Source organism: Hydra vulgaris, chromosome 04 (assembly GCF_038396675.1).
Source record: "Hydra vulgaris chromosome 04, alternate assembly HydraT2T_AEP".
Classification (NCBI taxonomy): domain Eukaryota; kingdom Metazoa; phylum Cnidaria; class Hydrozoa; order Anthoathecata; family Hydridae; genus Hydra; species Hydra vulgaris.
In genome coordinates, this window is record NC_088923.1 from 383704 (window position 1) to 404946 (window position 21243).

Here is a 21243-nt window from a genome sequence, read left to right on the forward strand (position 1 = left end):
ATATTGCAAATTGTCTATTCATCTCTTGGAGTAGTGATGCACGGTCAACCACATTTTCCACGTCAGGGTATTTTTTTTATCAACTTTACCTTCAATTCTGCTTACTGTTGTCACAGAAACTTTAACTAAATTTGCAATTTTTTTTTGGGAGTGATTTGAATGTTTTAACAAAGGTGATATTTTTGAAATTTTTTAATTCAATATATGTTTAGTTTTTCCCATTGTTAGGCACCAAAGTTCAAATATTTTTAGTTAAAATTACTAATTAATGTAAAAAAATGAGTCAGTCACCAAAACAATAAACAGTTAACAAAAAAAAATTTTTATTACACACGCGTTATTGCATAAATAACAATTTTGCCACGAATATGCAAAAAGGTCCATTTCGCATGTTTTTGTATATACTAGCTTTTGTTGCTAAATGTTGCCTATAAATGTTACAACTTCATTAAAAAAATTTAGAAACTATTATTGATATTAAAATCTCCAAGAATGTAAGAGTAGAAGCAATTTATTCATTTAAAATTCATATTTAATTGCAGTTTTTGTGATAAAACAAACTGTAACTAATATTTTGGCCACCCACTGTATATACCATCTAGAATAATAATAATAATAATAGCCGGTATATATTAAATACTGTTCAGTTTTAAATAACGAATCGTTAATAATAAGCTTTCTTGATTTTTGTCTTGTTTGCTATTGCTTTTAAATCGACCAATTGCAATTTTGATTTAAAGCTGTTAAGTCTAATTGATTGAACAACTTCTGCTGGTAGACTATTCCATCCATATACGACTCTATTACTGAAAAAGTATTGCTTTTTCATATAATTTCTAACCAATTCAGATTTCAATTTATGTTTTGCTCCTCTTAGGTTAGATGCTGGACCTGATGAGCTAATAGAGTTCATTGCTTGATTTTGTTTAATATCAATCTTTTCGATGCCTTTAAATATCTTGATTTGCTGGATCAAGTCACCTCTTAGCCGCCGAGTCTCTAAAGTTGTTATATCCAAAATTTCTAATCTTTTTTCGAATTTAAGATGTCTTAGTTCCGGTATCATTTTGGTTGCTCTTAGTTGAACTTTAGTTCATTAACATCTTTGGTATAATATGGACTCAATGCTTGAATCAAAAACTCTAAATTTGGTCTAACATACGTACAATACAGTGTTTATATTAGATCTTTATCCTTTTACTTGAATGAATTATTTAGTAGTGAAAGCATACTATTTGCTTTATTGGCTGCATATTTAACTTGTTTAGCCCATTTCAAATCACTTGATATATAAACACCAATGTCTTTTTCTAGTTTTGACTTCAATTTCCATTAATGTATTGTTATTAGTCATAAAATATTCTATATTGTTTGAACCAAAGTGCATAGTTTTACATTTTTTTAAATTTAGTCCTAATTTCCATTTTGTAGACCATTCTTTAAGTTTGTTAATATCATTTTGAAACAGTTGTGAATCATTTTGAGAAGAAAAAGGTGCAATTATCTTATCTTCACCTTAAACAGACCCTTGTGGTACACCACTAAGTACATCAACCCAATCTGTCACACTTTCACCTAAAACCACTTGTTGTTTTCTGTTAGCTAAGAAGCAGGCTATCCTCTTAAAAAGTTTACCAAAAATACCATAAGTCAATAACTTGTATAATAACTTTTATGCGTAACACTATCGAAAGCTTTTTCGAAGTCTGTGTACAATACATCTATTGGTGTTCCTTTAGGAAACGCATCCATTAAAATATCTAGGTATTCTAATAGGTTTGTTGTACAACTTTTGCTTTTCATAAAACCATGGTGTTTTTTAGAACGTAAATTATTTTTTATCAGGTATTGTATGATACAATCAGTTATTATTCTTTCCAATACTTTAAACGGTATTGAAGTTAACGAGACTGGTCTGTAGTTTGATGCTTTTAATTTGCTTCCTTTTTTAAAAAGTGGCATAGTATTTGCCTTTTTCTACATATCTGGTACATTTAAACAGAAAACATTCTTCGAGACATTCAATAAATTTATTAGTTTAAGATTCATTATCGGTTGCCAAGAAAGGACAGTCATTGTCAGACCAATCTATTGAAGTCCAAATTTGTTCAATAAAAGTATTGTTTAACTGTAAAATATTTGTTTCAAACTGATTAATACATTGTTTGACATAAATACAAACACACCTCCTCCATGAGTCTTTCTATCTCTTCTGAAAATATTATAGTTATTTATGTTTACACCTGATTCTGCTTTAAACCAAGTTTTTGTGATACAAATAACATTCGGTTTATATATTTCAATTTGTAACCTAAATTCATCAATCTTATTATTCAGAAACTTTGCATTTGTGTACCAAACCATCAGTTCTTTGCATTTTTGTGTACTGTGTTCATTGTTTATCCTTAAATCACAATTCTTAAGGTCATGAAAGTTTACTGATTCAATGTCTTATTGCTCAGGAAATTATATAGGCTGTGAAGTCCTTCACTGAAATAATTTATTTTGTTGCTAGTTTCAAGGGTTGAAGAATCTTATGTGATTTAATTATTTTTTGGCATTTAATTGCTAATTCTTAATTCTTACTACCTTGCCATTTCTTATTCCAAAGTAATAATTTGCAGAGTCAATGTTGTCCTTATTTAGTTTTTTACGCTCTTCTCTCAATAGCTTTGATTTGTACCGTTCAGATTCAGTCAAATCAGGATTTATAAAAACATTTTCGTAGGCTTTATCTTTATTTAATTCTTTGGCTTTTTTTAAAACAGAATTTCGTTCCGATTTATCAGTTAAAATAACAATATGAGGAGATTTTAATCCATTCTTTGACTTTAATTTGATAACATTTTTTATTTTGACATTGACCTTCAATTTTTGCATGATTTTCTCAATATTTTGTTTACCTTTTTCGATTGCTTTGACTTTATCACTTGACGCTGATTCCTCTTAATCGAAAATAACCAGGTTATTTTCTCTCTTATCTTTTTCCTTGGTTACGCTTGCGATAATAATTATAACTTGCATTTGATCTGGAGTCTTTTTCACTTTACTAGCCCAATCACCTGCCACTGATGGACTAGATTTATATTGAGTCTTTTCTAATTCAAAAACTCTGTTAGTCAAGTTTGCATTATCTTTTTTTAAAGTTTCTATTAACTTTTTTAAATCTTCGATTATCGCTTCTTGCTCACACTTGTAAGTGTTGAAATCTCCTAACTGCAAATTAACAATTTGCATTACTGGATAGGAGGGCTACCACCTTAAATACCAGTGTATTACCTCCTGTCAGTTAATATAATGTATGTTTATCTTACTAAAATAAATGATCTACATACCATCTATAATGAATGTTTATCTTACTAAAAAAAAAGTCCACATTGTAGCTACCTATAAATCTAATAACTTATTATGCATCACAAGGTGTTCACTGCTCGTTGTAGTTTCACTAAAATGCATTGCATTTACAAAAAGTATTAAGTTTCTGTGTGGACTGCCAAGCATTAACTATCTTTCTGACAATCACATATACTCAAGGTGAATTTATCAACAAATAAGAGAACTCACAACAACAAAAATATGCTTATGCACATTCACCTCACATCCTGAAATAACATTTTACTTTTCTTTTTTAAATATTATGTTGTTTTTCCTCTGTTATTGTTCCTAATATTATAATCTTCTTATAGAATATTTACTGTAAACCACTTTAAATCAAATTTAAGTTAAAAGAAGAATCGAGAAAACTTGCAATTTTCCAATTTTAGTTTTATGGTCTAAATAAGGTAGTCCTGCTTAAAGCAATTGATATTTCTAAAAAATATTAAAAATTGCTGGTATGTAATGATGGAGATGATAAAGTTATGTTTGTGGATTTCTGGTTATATAAAGTTGAATGCTCAGAATGAAATTTATTAAATATAAAGGAGTTTTCATATCTTTATCAGGAAAAGTGAAGTTTGTGTCCAGCTATTACAGTTAAACATTTGAATAGTTTCGTAGTAGCAGCTGCTGAGGGTCAATCCATTTTTAATTTTGATAAATAAACTGAACAATTTAGGGTTAAAGCTTAAACATAGTTTGTAAATTTGTTCTGACTCCTACCAAAAAGGATTTTTTTAACTGTAAAAATAAATTAAAAACTTTGTGAGTTGATAAACTCAGCATGGTTTATGGTTGGTTTATTAAAAAATTTTAAGGGAAGTTTGTGGATTGTTATTCAAAAATTATTTAAGTAAAAATTTGTAAAGTGTTTTATTTAATAAAGAAAAAAGCTTTTTAATACTGAAAATTGATATGACTTTGTCCAAATTTAAAATCTTTTTTTTTTTTTTAAAGTTTAATTATAAATGATTAATATGCTGCTATAAATGGCATGAGGTGTTCATGATGTCAAAGAAATAAATGATTAAAGTAAAAACTAAAAGTATTATATTTATGATCTTTCTTTTTTTTTTTGATTTTAACGGTGAGTCAAAGTCACTCCTATAGTCTTTGGCCAACTGAAAGCAAATTATAATTATCGATTAATCGTTTTATATTTTACATATTAACAGTTCATGGATATAAGGTGATATGTTTTTAAAGTATAAATCACAAAGAAACCTTGTTAATATTTAAAACTCAAAAAGCTATGCATCAATCATCAAATTATCAGTGCTAGAGTTGTTCAATAGATTATCTGTAATTATTTGATGTTCAAGAAATGATACCTTGGTTTTTTTTGCAAATGTTTTGAAAAATTTTTTTCTTTGTCTTATTGGTATTTAAAGCTCCTTCCATATTAACTAAAGCAATTGATGATACACTTTTTCTTGGAAGAACGGAGCTTAATGTCACTTTTTATTATGGGTATATGATCATCACCTCTAGCTTTAACTAAATTTTGTATGAAATAATCACTGACATTAACCTATTTCTACAACCCCATCTTCATTTGTAAATGTTCTTTTAGGAAGTCTATCTAGCACCTGTTTTTGATCAAGTGGGTATAATCCAGTTTTTCTGAAGCCTGTCTTCATACTTTTACAACCAAGTTCTTCAATTTTTTTCATGAGACATTTAGGCAATGCTGGAAACTGGTCTTTTGGAAGGGAAGGAACTTTTTGTCCTTTGCCACTTTCTTTTCAAATTGTTAATATTATTTTCTATAAATCTTATATTTATTTTTTTCTTTGTGTTTTGCAGAGAGTATGCCCAAGCAGCAGAGAATGAACAAGAAAGTTGCGTTAGAGATATCCTAGAAAAAGTGCCGGATAGGAAAGGCGTCGGTGACCGTGAAAAACTAAACCACAACAACAGATTTTATGATGTTTTTTAGATCTGTAATTTGAAATATATTTTAATCTTGTGTATTCTTTTAATTTTGTTTTTTTATTTGTTTTAATAATGTACACTGGTTGCCGTCTCTGTTATGTTTTCTGAATGTTAAGTTTTTGTCCTCCAAACCCAACGAGTTTTGTGATTGCATAACAAATGTCTTTTTAACAATTAATAGACGTCTTTAAGCGACTAATCTAGAATCAGTTAAGAACGCGTCCGGGACGTTCTGTCTTAACGTTCATTGTACGTTTTTTGTACCTCCCCGTGTATGCTGGAGTATCAATATTCAGCATAGTTACATTATTTAAAATCCATTTGCCAAGTTTAGTTTTAAAAAAAATTCACAGAAATAGCATTAAAAACATCAGTAGGTAGTCAATTCCAATAAAAAGGTTCTCAGTTTATTAAAAAAAATGCTGAGGCGAAAAAACTGGTTATATCGCGATTATATTTTGTTTGATTACCTCTTGCTGATAAATCACTTCTTGGCAAAATTTTTTTAACTTTTTCAATTCCATTCAATAACTTATACATTTAAATGGAGTCACCCCGAATGCGTCTAACAACTAAAGTAGTGAGACCCATTTTAACTAATCTTTTCTCGTAAAAGTTTTTTATTTAGTCTCGTAACATAGTTGTGACATTATGCTTGTTGCACGATGCTGTACCTTTTCTAAGAGATTAATTTTATTTTTAAGACATGTAGACCACACAGATTAAGCAAATTGAATTAACAATCTTACAAAAATTGTGTACATAATTTTTTGTAATTCATTATTTAAACTTAAAAATGTATTCCTCAACATATCCAAAATTTATTTGTTTTACTTGCACATAAAATTGTTTAATTTTTCCAATTCAAGAGGTAAATACTACACTAAGAACTTTTTCATCGACAGTGTTACTTAAAGGTATATTTAGCTTAAAATAAGTTCTAATTTGAAAAATTTTTACCAAAGTGCATTATCAAACATTTCTAAATATTAAATTTTAGTAGCCATTTGTTTGACCAGTTGACAGCTTTATCTAGGTCATTTTGCAATAGGTTAACACTTGTTACTCAATCAACCCTTAATAGTACTTTTGCATCATCAGCATGCATTTTCGAAATATTAACAAAATTTTAGGCAAATCCTTAATGTAAATAATAAATAGTGAAGTACCAATAACCGAGCTAAGATGATACAATTTCTCTCATGACAACTCTTTGTCTTCTTTTTTTTAGAAAAGCTGAAATTAATTTTAGCAATGTACCAGAAATCCCATAACATTTAAGTTTTATCAGTTGTATTTTACGGGGCACAGCTATATTCTGAGATAATTTTTACGAGATTGCATCTAATGTTTGAATAAGGTTAGTTGAATAAGATCTTTTTAAAAGGAAGCCGTGTTGATTCTTCAAAAGTAGATTATTTGCATTTGATAAACTCATAATTAAATCTCAGAAGTGAGTGAAATTGGATGATAATTCAACGGCGACAGTTTACTTCCTTTTTTAAATTTAGGACTAACGTTGGCTGATTTCCACAGAACAGGTAATTTACTGAGCACAATAGAATCTGTATATCTGTGCAAGCGGTAGAGCTATTTCACATGCGCAATTTTCACGGTTGAAGGTTTAATAAAATCTGCTCCAGACAACTTCTTTGTATTTAAACGCTCTAATCTTTTAAGAATATCTTTGTATGAAATTATATCAAAATCCTAATTTTTTAGATTCTAAACGCAAATGCTGGCAAATTAAAGTAATTGTAAAGTCATTTTCACGGACAAATAGATCTTGGGACTTAATTTTTTAGTAAACTTACCATCTGATTTGGGTCATTTGTAACTATTCCATTTTCACTATGTAAAGCTTTTATCGAGTTATTAATTTGTTATTGGCTATTCACATATTTGTAAATTAACTTTGGATTTTTCTTAGCCATTCACATTAGGTTTACATTAGGTTTTTTTCACACTAGGTTTTTTACACTGAGATCACACTAGGGTTTTTTCATAATTTTGTCTAGTTTTTCTAGATTCGTTCTTGACTATTTTGCAAATTTGTTCGTGTTCATTTACAAGAGAAGAAACTTTCCACACTGAGGAACAGTTGCGAAATCTAGATATAAAACAATATATTTATTAAAATTTGCTTTCCTATAACCTTGTACAATTACTTCCTCATTTGTAAAACTGTTTTGATCTAATAAAATTTTGGAACTTGGAACTAAGTGCGCTCTTTCAATATTTCAAAGAACTGGATGTGATTCAATTTGGAATAGCCTATTCTCTTATGTTGCAAATATAAAGTCAAGAACGTTAAGGCATTCGTTGTTCGATAACTGAAACGTTGGAAAAGAAACATGCTGAATGAGAAAGTGATCATTTAAAATATCATAAAATCTGTATTCATGAAAGCCATCATCGTTTTCAATCAACTTTATAACATCCTTAGACCATTTAATGTTTGGAAATTTAAAGTCCCCCATATTTATAATATCCTTTAAATTGCGTTTATCAACACAGGATCTTGCAGTTTCAAATATCTTAGTAAAGATTTCCGTATCAACTATTGCATTTGCTCTGTATTTACATCCTAATAAATACCTACCGTTACAAATAACAAATGCAAACCATATTCTCTGAAATTTGCTGGAACTCGGAATTTCGTCTTCAATTTGATAAGATACAAAATTGTTATCTACGTAATTCTACCATCTTTACGATGATTTTCGTATAAAAATTCTTCTAAATTTGCAATTTAGTCTCTCTGAACCAAGTTTCCGTTTCTTCAAAAATACATGGATTTACATCACCTTATTATACCTTGAACTCCTCCATTTCATTATTTAGCGAAGTTGCATTCATATATAAACACTTAATGTGGCAATTTTGTTTCTACGGATAGCATAACGAAATGCAGCTTCAGCAGTAAGTTGAGAGTTTAGCTTATTTCTTTCTTGTCTTAATTGAAAGTCTATCATCCTGCTTCTCTGCTACTGTAAGATCTGGTGAAATATATAAACGTTTTTAAGGTTACTAATGTTTCTTAATTTTTTTGATTGAAACAAAAGAGGGTTTCTTATTCTGGAATTCAACTAAAATCGTTTTCTATTTTTTGACCGCAATCTTCTCACATATTTTGTTTTAACCTCGGCTCCAAGATTAATAAATAATTCCGCAATTTTTTTTTATTTTATTTGACTGAGATAAGTAGGCTTTGTGATAAAAAAAAAAGTTTTATCTTTTTATTATTACATCTTCATAATTGTTTATATTAATTATTATTTTTACTTTTATATTTTTGTTTTGTTTTCTGTTTTATTTCGTATCATGACTTTCAAAGTTATGTTCATTAAATTATAAAATTGTCTTGATTTTATTCTACATTTTTGTATACTTTGTAAATAAATTGTAACTTTATTAAATATTTTTATGAAAGATAAATTTTTTACTTGGTTACATATTATTAATTTGTTATTAAGTTCTTATTAAGTTGATAAAAAAGTTTATTATTGATTACAACAATTTTATTATTGAAGGAATGGAAAGACTGGTACTACTGTGAATATAATGTATAAACAGCTACAAAAAAAGTCTTTTAGGAATTATGATTAGTATATTCAAACGACTATTTGAATATGTTACATTATATAAGTAATGAACTGAAGTGTTCACAAATTTTCTATATTTACATATATAAATGTTTTATAATAATAATTTTTTATACAAATGTTGGTGTATATCTTAAAAAACTGTGTTTTTATCATTTATATTTATTAATATCCATTTATATGTTGCATGTTCAAAAACAAAAACAATTTGTAGTTTGTTTTTCAAAGTTGATAAACATCTGATACAAGGTATCAGACATACTTTGTTTGAGGTTATAGTAATCTGATGCAAGTTATCAGATTATTAAAAACCTTGATGTTTGTGTTAAGGTTATCTAAGTAAAGCCATGATCCAAACAGGGATGTGGAGTCCCAAAAGGACTCCGGATTTGTATGTCACAAAAAGATTATTTCAAGTATTGTGAATTTCAAAATAGGTGTCACAGATGTAATGACTTGCAAGGCTGCTCAATTTTATGGCTTTTTATTAAAAAATTTGTGCTGGCAAACATCAAAAAGGATTTACGAGCAACAAATTTTTTGGTTTCATTTTATTTTTGGTTTCATTTTATTTTTGAATATAGGGGAACCTGTTGTACCTTTGACCACTTTTTGCTTTAAGGCGTTTTTTGCGTAGCCTATTGAGTAAATCCAAACCATTCAAACTTTATAATATTCTCTTATATTTTGCCCAAAAATTATACTTAGAACTTTTTTTTCATTTCACCAAGAAGTATCTTTTTCCCGCGTTTTAAAAAAAGAAGTCTATTGGTCAAAGGTACAACACGTACGTTGTACCTTTGACCAATGCGCGTTGTTCCTTTGACCAAAATGTTATTATTAAAAAATCATGCAATGTTTGAACCCTTTTTAATATTTTAGCTTGTTATATATTATATAGAAACTTTTGGTCCATCTTATATCAATAAAAAAATCTAATTATTTTGTAATCAATCCTAATTGTCTAAAAAAAAAATAGAAAAATCAATCCTTACAATCTTGCAAATACTTGTGTATTAAAGTTACGATACTCAGTATTACTAATTTTTTTCAATAAAATCAGTTATTATAACTATTTAGATAAAGTCACATATTTTCTTTAGTTAGATGCTACTTACATGAAATAATTAGGATTAAGGTCCAAAACTTTAAACGCGATTTAATTGTACAAAACATATTTTCTAATATATACAGTAATTTTTATTATTTTAGATAAGAAAAGAGCAAAAATATATTTTTATAACTTATGTTAGCTGGCGGTCTATATTCATTTACATATGATCATAATGCTTTTTATAGAAAATATCTTAATGATGACAACAAAAAATACAATGATAAAAGAGTAAAATATATTAACTATTGCAAATAGTCAGATCAACATCAAACATAAGATACTGACGCTTAGATGAACCATGACCAATACTTGGTGGTGGAAGTTTCATAATAATATCCTTAAGTTCCAAATCATAAAGATTGTCATCTTCTCTTATAAACTTGTTACAAAAGTCTCCTGATTTCTTAAGATACTTAATTTTGTAAACTATACCAACAACTTCTAAAACTTCTGCTACATAAAATCTAGAGCATTTCTTTCCAGCCAACTTGACAATTAAAAAATCTCCAGAAACAATTTCACTTTCATTATCAAGTATATTTACTCCAAAATCAATTTCATTAGAGCTTTCATCATTTAAACATTTGTCAGACTGACTAAAAATAATCTGCTTTGCCATTTTTTTTCTTTTGCTTGAAGAGGTCTTTTTAAATTGTTGGTTATTAGATTTTGAATCTAGAATAACTTTAATTTCAGGGGTATCAGTTAAAATACATGATTTTCTATTACGTCTTTTTGAAGTATTTGTTTTTCTTAATTTGGCTTTAGGATGAGGTCGTATTATCTCAGGTGAAACAATTGATCTTGATGGTAAACTCACAGTAGGGATTTCCCCTAAAACAATAGATGACGTTGATGGTACACTGGATGGAGCAGTTTTAACATCAATAATCTCATTAGAAAGGCAAGCTTCAGTATTCACTATTGGCCTATCAGTAACATTTGCAGCTAAAAAGTCAATATCAGTAAAAATATTTTCATTAAATGGATAAAATCCAGTACATTTAAAACTGTTTATAATATTATTTGGTACAAAAGCATGAGGATAAGCTTGACCAACAAGGTAAGATATATCATAAATTGTGACTGGTTTACCAGCATTGCCTGGTGATATCATCCAGTTATTCATGGCATTGTTATAAAAAGTTTTAAATGGTCCAAAAACACCACGATCAAGAGGTTGCATTTTATGGGTTGTGTGAGAATGAAATGTCATTAAAACTATGCCTGATTTTTTTGCTAACTCAATAACAGAAATGTTTACATGACTCTCATGATTATCTATTAATAAAAGAACAGGTTTTTTAATTGATGGTCGCACATTACTAATAAAATGTTCAAGAAATTGCACAAAAATGACTTCATTTGACCATCCAGACTTATTAGCTGCTCCTACACTTCCAGGAGGACAATTATTTAACATGTAGTCTTTGAATTTAGCACGTGGAAATACAAGTAATGGTGGGATGCTATTTCCAGTAGCATTAATGGCTGCAATCATTGTTACATTGTTGCCTCGTTCAACACTAGTTATGCTCCCTATTTGTTTTTAACTTTTTGGAGCTAGAATTTTTGGTGGTACGTGGACTGTGGTAATTCCTGTTTCATCACAGTTCCAAATATTTGATGGGTCAAAATGATAACGTTCTAAAACATTTTTGTAATTTTTATATACAATTCTTACAGTTTCTCTATTGAATGCAGAATATCTACCAAGACTTGTAGGTTGTGGTTTACGTAGAGATAGCTTGTTATTATATCTTTTGCGAAAATCTCGCAGCCATTGTTCACCTGCACATTTATTTTTCATCCATGAAGTTTCAATCTTTTTTATGATTTGCTAAAGCATACTCATATGCAAAGGATCTTATCTGCTTTAATGTAAGTCCATAATGCATATTTGCAGCATCTGCCAAGTAGTTTACCAAAATTAATTCTTCTTCAGTTGAGAATACTTTTTTTGGTTTGGTATGTGAATATAAATATTCGCAACTACCAGATTTTTTAAACTGCTTCAACTGATATATTAAAGTTGACTTTTTAATGTTGCAATGTCTTGCAGCTTTACTTAAACTCATTTTTTGTTGAAGCACAAAATTCACTGCATTTAGCATATCCATTTCGGAAATCTTTTTGCGAAAAACACCAATCTTGCTCCTTGGCATTTTAAAACTAAAATATATTAACAAAATTAATTAACTATTTCGATACATTTAATTCCCTATACCTGAGCAGAAACTAGGTAATAAAATGAACTTGACAATAATATTGCTTCAGCTGTCCAACTAACTAAATTAACAAAATTGATTATTCTAAGTGTAGTAGTGGTTCAAGAATAAATAGTGAATTGCATTAAAATTCAATGGAATTATTTCATCATCATAATACTAGAAACAATTTTGCATTAAAAAGCAATAAAGCACAGACGACGCCTAATAAGGTAGATTATAAATTTTATAATCTTGCCCTCTTAAAGTCCGCAAATTACCGAGGAAGCAGTTTTTATTGGTCAAAGGTACAACGTCCTTGACTGGTCAAAGGTACACGAGATGGGTTTCTTTAACAGTTATTGTCTTAATCCCCATTTACGGTCAGACATAATCATCCAAAATTTTCCATAACAAAAAAAAGATGTTGGGTAATGTTTATAATGTCGTAGATGAATCAAACAACAATTTATCACAGTTTTAAAATCAGAATAACACAAATATTTACTTTTTAAGAGTCAAAACTTATAATTGCTTGTGGATCAATACCATCTATCCCAAGTATAATGTTTTACGATAAGAAGAGTTGTCATGGACTACTATTTCAAATGACACTTCCCGTTTTTTTTAAATAATAATAGTAAGCCAACAGAGTAGAGTGACCAAAGGTAAAACGTGGTCAAAAGTACAACAGGTTCCCCTATTTAATAATTATTTCTAAATATTCTTAATATATTTTTTTAGACTTGGATTTTATTCATATCATTTCAAGATATTTTCATATAACCTTTATAAAAAAGATAAGATATTCAAAATATGAAAATAATTTATTTCTATTTGTTTTTATATTACCTGTTATAAAAATATCAATAAGATGACACCTTTCTTAATGTTATGCTTTTGATTTTTTTTATAATAAATTAAGGTGTAGATGTGTATAGTAGTTCTATTGGTTTTAGGTTATTGATTGTAGTTTATAGTTTTATTGATTTAAGGTTAAGTTATTATATTGGTTTAAGATTAGTTTAAGGTTAGCTATTTAAACCACAACAAATCTAAAGCTAGGCTGTTCAACAAGCTATGCAAACTACAGTGTGTGTAGATTTATGAAATAGAATTTACAATTTGAATGAAAGTAGAGCATGTATGATAAATTGGTAGGGTAGTAGTAATTTTTTATTTTTGTTTTTTAGGTATTGGCAGCTGTACTTGACAACTTACTTTCCTGCAACGAAACCAAAAGAACCTTCAACTAAAAACCAATTTTAAAAATTTTCATAGCAGCATTTTTTAAGAAGAATTTTCCCTTTATTTTATTTACTAATCAGATAACTTATATTTCATAATTTCTTTAAGTTATTTTTGGAGATGTTTAATTTTAATGTTTTACAAAATTTTAGTTTAAAAAATAATATTTACATATTGATTTTTAGTTTTTTAATAATTAATTTTTATTCAGAAGTACAATTATAATTGTAGTGTCCAATTTTTGTAATATTTTTTCTGTAAATATTAATTCGATATTATGTTATCAATGTGAAAGTATAATCTCAAGATATAATTAAAAAAATGGTAAGACGAGGTACATAAACATACGCTTTGTTTTGTTATAAGTAAAATTCAGGTTTAGCGCAAAATGTCTGTACCAATAGAAACCACTCGCAAAGTTTTTAAATTTTGATTGGTCTATTAAAATTTTGCCGTTATTTTTACATGGTTTCTACTTACTGTGACTGTAAATGTGTAAACACGCGCAACCTGGCGATAGGGAGATTTTTGGAAAAAAATCAACGCCATGATCTGCTTAGCATGCTTTATTTTAAAAGCATTTAATTCCTCCTGAGCAGTTTGAGAGTTCAACATTATTAGAAATCGATAATATTAATTGCAATACAAAATGAAAATATTTTTATAGCATTTTTACAAGTTTTTTTTGTTAACATTTTAGTTAATATGTTTTTCAGATGTAATTACACCTGAAAAATGCTGTATGTAACTACATCTGGGTAAAATAATACATTATTAAGTAATTTTTTTTCCAGATGTAATTACATCTGTAAAAATCCTATATGTAACTACACTTGGTTAAAATAATGCATTATCAGTTAATATTTTTTCACAAATGTTGTTACATCTGGAAAAATACGTAATAACATCTGTGTAAAATATTTTATTATTAGTTAATTCATTTTAAAAATAACTTCAACTTAAAATCAACAAATATAGTTGCACAGATGTTGTTACACTTTAATAATTTAAAAGTTGTAACTACACTCAGAGAATCCACAGATGTAGTTGCACAGATGTTATTACACTTTGATAATTTAAAAGATGTAACTACATCTGAAGGATCCACAGATGTAGTTTCCCAAATGTTACTTCACTTTGATAATTTAAAAGATGTAGGGGAGAGTGGGGTAATGGCGAACGCGGGGTAACTCCGAACATGGTCAAAACAGCATTGTAAAAAAATAAATTCGACAATTTTTTTTTACCTGCTGAGAAGGGATCCTATGCTCAGTTCCAGACGTGCAGTAGTGTAATGAAGCTGCGGATGTTGTTCACTATAATTTGATTTTAAATTTTTCTGATAATTTTATGCAACTTTTTTCTTGAGTAACACTCTGTTGTAGCTTCTATGGAAATAAAGTCACTCCTTTTTTTTGTTTTTGTTGCATAATATAGTTTTTAGACTTAGTTATTACAATTAGCTTTTTATTCGCTATTACACAACAGTGCTTGTGATTGCCCCCCAATGTGTTCGGAATTACCCCACGTAGGCAGGGTAATTCCGAACACCAATGGTTTTATTTCTGGCATAAATTTTTATTTTATAATAAGATTTTTAAAAATTCCTTTTGAGGGTTTGTGACTGAGTAGTTAAACTAATTGATAAGCAATAAATATGATCAATTTTGTATAACTGGTGTCTTTAATTCGCATTCCCGCTTAGGTGTTCGCCAATACCCCACTCTCCCCTAATACACTTAGGGTTGTCACAAACGGGGGTATAGGGGGTGTCTCCCCCTCCTTCCCTAAAGCTGTTATATATGCATTTGCGTTGGCACATTTAGCATTTTAGTTGGCAAGTTTTGAAGTTTAGTTGGCAAATAAAAAATATGAAGGACCTTTTTTTTTGTATCTCTTGTTGGCTATAAGCTCACACAACACATCCCCCCCTCCTTTGACAAACCTTTTCGGGACGGCTCTAACTAGATCTGTAATATTTATTTAATTTTTGCACAAATGTTATTAGATAAAATGAAATTTCAGATTTTGTTGAACAGATGTTATTATAGCTTATTATACTTACAGATATTGTTGAACAGATGTTATTAGACAGAGTTGTTAGTCCTTGGCCTTGTCTTAAGGCCAAAAATTTAAGCCTTGGCCTAGGCCTTGGAACTTTTGAACTTGGCCTTGGCCTCGGCTTTGAAATTATTAGCTTTGACCTTGATTGTTTTGGTCTTGGCCTTCATAAAAAAATACGTAAAATTAAAGAATTAAAAGATTTTATTCTTTATTTTGCGTAATTAACTACGTTATTAATCAATCTTTATTTTACGTTATTACTTTGTCAAAATTTTAAACTTTAGGCAAAAATTTAAATCATTGGTCTCAAAAATGTTTGCATAGGCGTTGGCTTTGAAACTCATATTCTTAGCCTTGTAACCTGCGGCTTTGGACTTGTAACTTTTGGCCGAGGTAAAAACGTTTAACCTTGGCCTCGTAAAATGCGGCTTTGGCCTTGCTACTTTTGGCCTTGTTAACAACTCTATTATTATTGTTATTTAGTTTCTAACTTAAACATTTAAGATATTCTAGTAATGTATTTGCATTATAATATAAAGATTCAAAAATATTCTGTGGTGACATTTATAATCAGTTTTGATTTTTATGCTTTATGCAAAGTTTTTATAACTTGTGATTTGTGAAGTAGAGTTCTTATTTGTAATTCTAGTTGATTTATTTATAGTTAGAATGAAAGTAATTTGATATTCAACATAAAGAAAATTTATAATGTTTTTATTTGCGCCATACTCTAACTCGTTCAAATTGAAAATTCCACACAAAGTAGAAACAATTACCACAAATGTCTTTGTAACTTTTGAAACTGTTAAGTTAAAAGTTGTGAACGGAAACTTTCGGCTTCGGCCGAAACCGAAACCGAAATTTCTGCTTCAACAATTTTTTTACTTTTCCTGTTTCGGCCGAAATTTCGGTTCAAACCGCAACCGACATGAACCCAAACTTTTAAAATATTTTTTTTAAGTTTTAATATAGAGTGGGATCATGACAGTTTCCTAATTGTAATCGTTTGTTAGTAAATCAATTTTTAATTATAACAATTAAAAAAAATTTAATTGAAATCACGTTACATAATAGTTTTAAGTTACTTTTCTCAAATCATTCTTAAAATGAAAAGCAAAGTTTGGTTTGGCAAAAGTAGCAAAGAGATTCCTTAGACCTCCACCAACATATGCCGAAGTTAAAAGGTTGTTTTTAACTGCTGAAGAAATTCTTTCAAATGAAAGAAACAGACTTTTGCCAGAAAACATGAAAAAATATGTATTTCGCAGAGAAAATACTTCAATTATAACCTTTAATTATTGAAATGTCTTGACATATTAGAGTTTTTATCAAACTATGTTACATGGTGATTGGCTAGATATATGTAAAATAGTTTTTTTTTGCTTTAATTCGGTGATCATAAAAGGTTCAGGGATTTTAAACATTCATTTTCAAATTTCGGCCGAAATTCCGGTTTCGGTTTCGGCCGAATTTTCGGTTTCGGCTACGGCTTCACTGAACCAAAATTTCGATATTTTCGGTTTCGGCTAAAATTTCGGTTTCGGTCGATCACTAATTGAAAGCAAATGGTTTAAAATGTTTTTATATTGCCAGATGCCTATATGTACGTTACGTTACATTAACGTGTTTGCGGGTATTATTGACTCGATCGTTAAAGATTTTCAATCATAAGTTATCAAACAAAGATTTGTGTGCGGTTTAAAAATTAATTTTAATTTTTTTTTCTAATTGGTCAAAAAAAATTAAATTTACTTTATAAATTAAATTTGACTTTGTTCGACAAGCAAACTAAATTGTTTGAATCAACTGCTTTTATTATTTTTAAACTTTTAAATTTCATTAAAATCTAAAGGATAAAAATATTTATTACCTAAAAAATGCAGTTATTACATTAAGATGTAATAATTGCATTTTTTAGGTAATAAATATACTTTAGGTAATAAATATACTTTAGGTAATAGTTGTTTACTTTAAATAATATTTGAATACTTTAGGTAATAATTGTATACATTTCAAGTCTTGTGAAACCACACGTATTGAAATTACACTTCATTACTTAACAATTAGGTAATTTAAACATTTTAAAAACCACGTTTTTATCAATTTAAACTTCCGTTAATAAACTACTTTACGCGTTATTATGAGTTTTATTTTTCAGAAAAAATAATTTATTAATTTCAGAGTATACAAGCTTACCGTAAATGTCTGCCAGATTTTCAGCCATGAAAGGTAATTTTAATATTTGACTTTTTTTAAATAACTTTTCATTTGCTATATACCAAAATAAAAAGATTATTTTTATTAAAAAGGCGCTGTTAATATTACAGTGTGGATAGACGAAAATAAATTTTTATCAACTCAGTCCATTTAAGAACTTAAAAATTTTGTAAAATTTATATATTGCTTAGCTTGATTATATAAGTATTTATATTTTTTTCACAGTTTGTGTATTTATATATTAGCTTAGCTTGGTTGCTTATTTTATTATTGTTAAAAATTGTATTTTTGTATGTCAGTGGCTTATCGCCACTATCATCGCCTAAATCATTTTTTCATGTTTTGAGAAAACTATAAAAAAATAATTTGCTATTTTTTCTCTACATCTCTGAAACAAATAAAAACAGCAATTTTCTTTTTTGAAAAAATTAAATTTTAGTAAACTAAAGTTGCAGATAGAACTTTGGCACATTAGCAGTTAGCTTGTTTTACGCTATATCGTGGTAAATTTGAGTTTATTTTGTTTGTCATGATTTAAATAGTCTACTAAAATGATAAAGTCAATTTTAGCAAAAATGTCAGTTAGATCCTTGTCAAACCAACGCGACGATTTATATATATATATATATATATATATATATATATATATATATATATATATATATATATATATATATATATATATATATATATATATATATATATATATATATATATATATATATATATATATATATATATAAACGCGCAATAGAGCGACAGTTGTGTGAAGGCAACTATTAGTCGTTTAACCTCATCGTTTCTGACTCAATTTTAATGGCTTTTTGCTTGCGCTTTATAAATAAAACATCACCTAGCTTTATGTATCTATTTAAATAACTTAAAAAACAAATTTTGCGTCAAACTAAAACTTTTTTTTGGGAGATATGGAAAAATGCAGTCTTGAGAGTGTTTATTGGAAAAACCGCATATTTGAATACAAATGCCATATGGTGACAGTTTGTACTATTGGTAATTTTTATGTGTAAATATATATTATTATAAATATATATTATTGTTATTATGAATAAAAATAATATTTTAGAAGTTAGTCGACTATATTAAATTATTTCCCAACTTTTAGCACGCATTGTGTGTATAAAATGCGCGACTAAAAAATACAGATTTTTTTTTTCAATAAAACTTTTTTTTTTTTCTTAAGGCAAAACACAAAACTTTGTCATTTACTATATTATGAAAAGCTTACATCTTATTAAATAACATTCGTTTCGCTAACATCTGCCGACGTTTTTCTTTACAATTGTTGACTTTTCACAATATTGTTTAACGTTTAGGTGACGCAAAATCAACAGTTTTAACACGTTCACTGCCGAGATATTTTAAATTAGCACACTTGGTAGCACACTTGGTATCACACTTGCCTTTTGTTGCTTTTTTTTGTTGGAGCACAAAAAATGCTCCAACAAATATTTCTTTGCCGAGCCAAAAAGTCTGCAATAATTAATTTTTGCCGAGGGTCTCATTCTCATTGCCAAGGCTAGATATCAAAATTTTAATAAATATAATATTTTTAATCAAAAAAAATACCATAGTACTTTTTATTCTGAATATAACTGACAAAAAATAAGCACTACGAGTATATTCGTAGTTGCCAACGAACGTGTTAAATTCAGTACATGACTTGCGAATGTTTACATTCTCGTTTTAAAAAAAGAATGCGCGCGCATACTTGTAGGCAGAAAAACCAAATATTTCAAAATTGTCCAGCAAAAACAAGATATTTGTATGTTTTGTTAGGAAACATATTTACTTATTTCAATAAATTATTTTAACCAGTTCTTGTTTCATTATTTACTCAAAAAGATGTGAAAACTAATGTGGATATAAAATTCATAAATTTTCTCTTGAAAAATCAGATTAAAAAAGAAGAAGACCGGATTAACGGTAATATTTATTAAATATTAGAAGATGGCATTGAAGTTGCTCCAATTTCTCGTTCAATCTAAAAAGTATATAAACGAAGATCAATATTATTATCTTTGATATAGAGCATGATATCTATACTGAGAAATTAAATTATGACACCAAACCACCTAATAATAAGTCTACTATTTCTAAATTTCTCAACACAATATCCGCGAAGCAGAATTTTAAACTTTTTACTTTTAATTAATACATTACTAAACATATAAAATATTCAACTAGAAAAATAAGCTTGACTTGAACAAACATATTTCATACAAACATCTAACATCAAATGAACATAAGAGTTGTTTTAAAACTTAACTTAAATGGTAACGTCGCTCTTTAAAAAAGTTACTTCGCTCTTATTTTACTCGCGTTTGATGTTGGAGGACTATAGTTATTTTGTGGTTATAAAGCACAAAATAATAAAAAAAATTTACTTCACGATAGCAAACTTGATTTAGGTATAAACATATCAAAACCATGAAATGTCTAATTGGTATCTATGATTTGGTAAATAAAGCCTTCTATACCAACTTGAGTTTTAATTTACTATTATTAACTCACTACACTGGAACTCAATATTAAAAATACTATTGGGGCAACATTAAAAATCATAGCTTATTTTAGCTTTTTAAAAACCACAACTATCTGGACGCAAAATCTAGATGGCTTTCTAATGTTCTTACACATAATGTTCATGAATAGAGGAATTTACTGTATAAAATGTTTCCCGTAATTTATATGACTGTGAGAATCACTCAATTTTTTAGACAATACCGAGTTGAATATGATTGACTTTGATCATTTTAATACGAGTGTAGTTGATTAATGTGTATAATCGGGGTGGCCAGCAAATTTTATGCTCATTTTCCCTGACTTTTCCCTAAAAGTTTAACATGCAAAGCAACAACAAATTTCACATAGTACTCTCGTTAACTTTTAAATAATGACGTTATTATGGGACTTTAAAAATACTTTTATGCAATCTTATTTCGATTGTCAATTCAAATAATAACTTATAGTTTGCAACAAAATCAATCAAAATTACATGAGTTTTGCATAACTTATTTAATTTCCTGACTTTACAGGATGTCTAAGTTGTTGCAAGCCATCCTGATTATTTATAAGTAATAAAAGTAAATTTATAAAAAAAAAAAAGGATTATATTATTTTCAGATTAAAATCTAAGCACATTTTAAAGGAGGGTAAAAGCTTTAATTTGTCTGTTATCTGTTTTAAAAACCTTACCATCACCTTTTTGTATTGTACTGAACTATTTTTGTTCCTACAATATCGTAAAGTTTTTAAAATTACGTAATTATTTAACAAAGCTATAAATCTAAGACAAGGTTTTTATCATTTGCTGCTAACTTTTCTACCATTTTCTATTGTCTCTAACCACTGCACCTCGGATGCTAAATTACTAATACTTAAAAATATTACTGTATGATGTTGTTATCAATTTTTAAAAGATTTACAAAAGCAATATAAATTTCTATTTTTTTAA

The 21243-nt window shown here is 28.2% G+C and overlaps 1 protein-coding gene across 1 annotated transcript; it reads right to left on the reverse strand.

Moving 5' to 3' along the window:
* Positions 1–664: 664 nt before the first annotated feature.
* LOC136078926 (uncharacterized) lies at positions 665–1066 on the reverse strand. The gene has a single exon (XM_065794735.1). It carries the CDS (start codon positions 1064–1066, stop codon positions 665–667), a length of 402 nt encoding a protein of 133 aa, XP_065650807.1.
* Positions 1067–21243: the final 20177 nt, after the last annotated feature.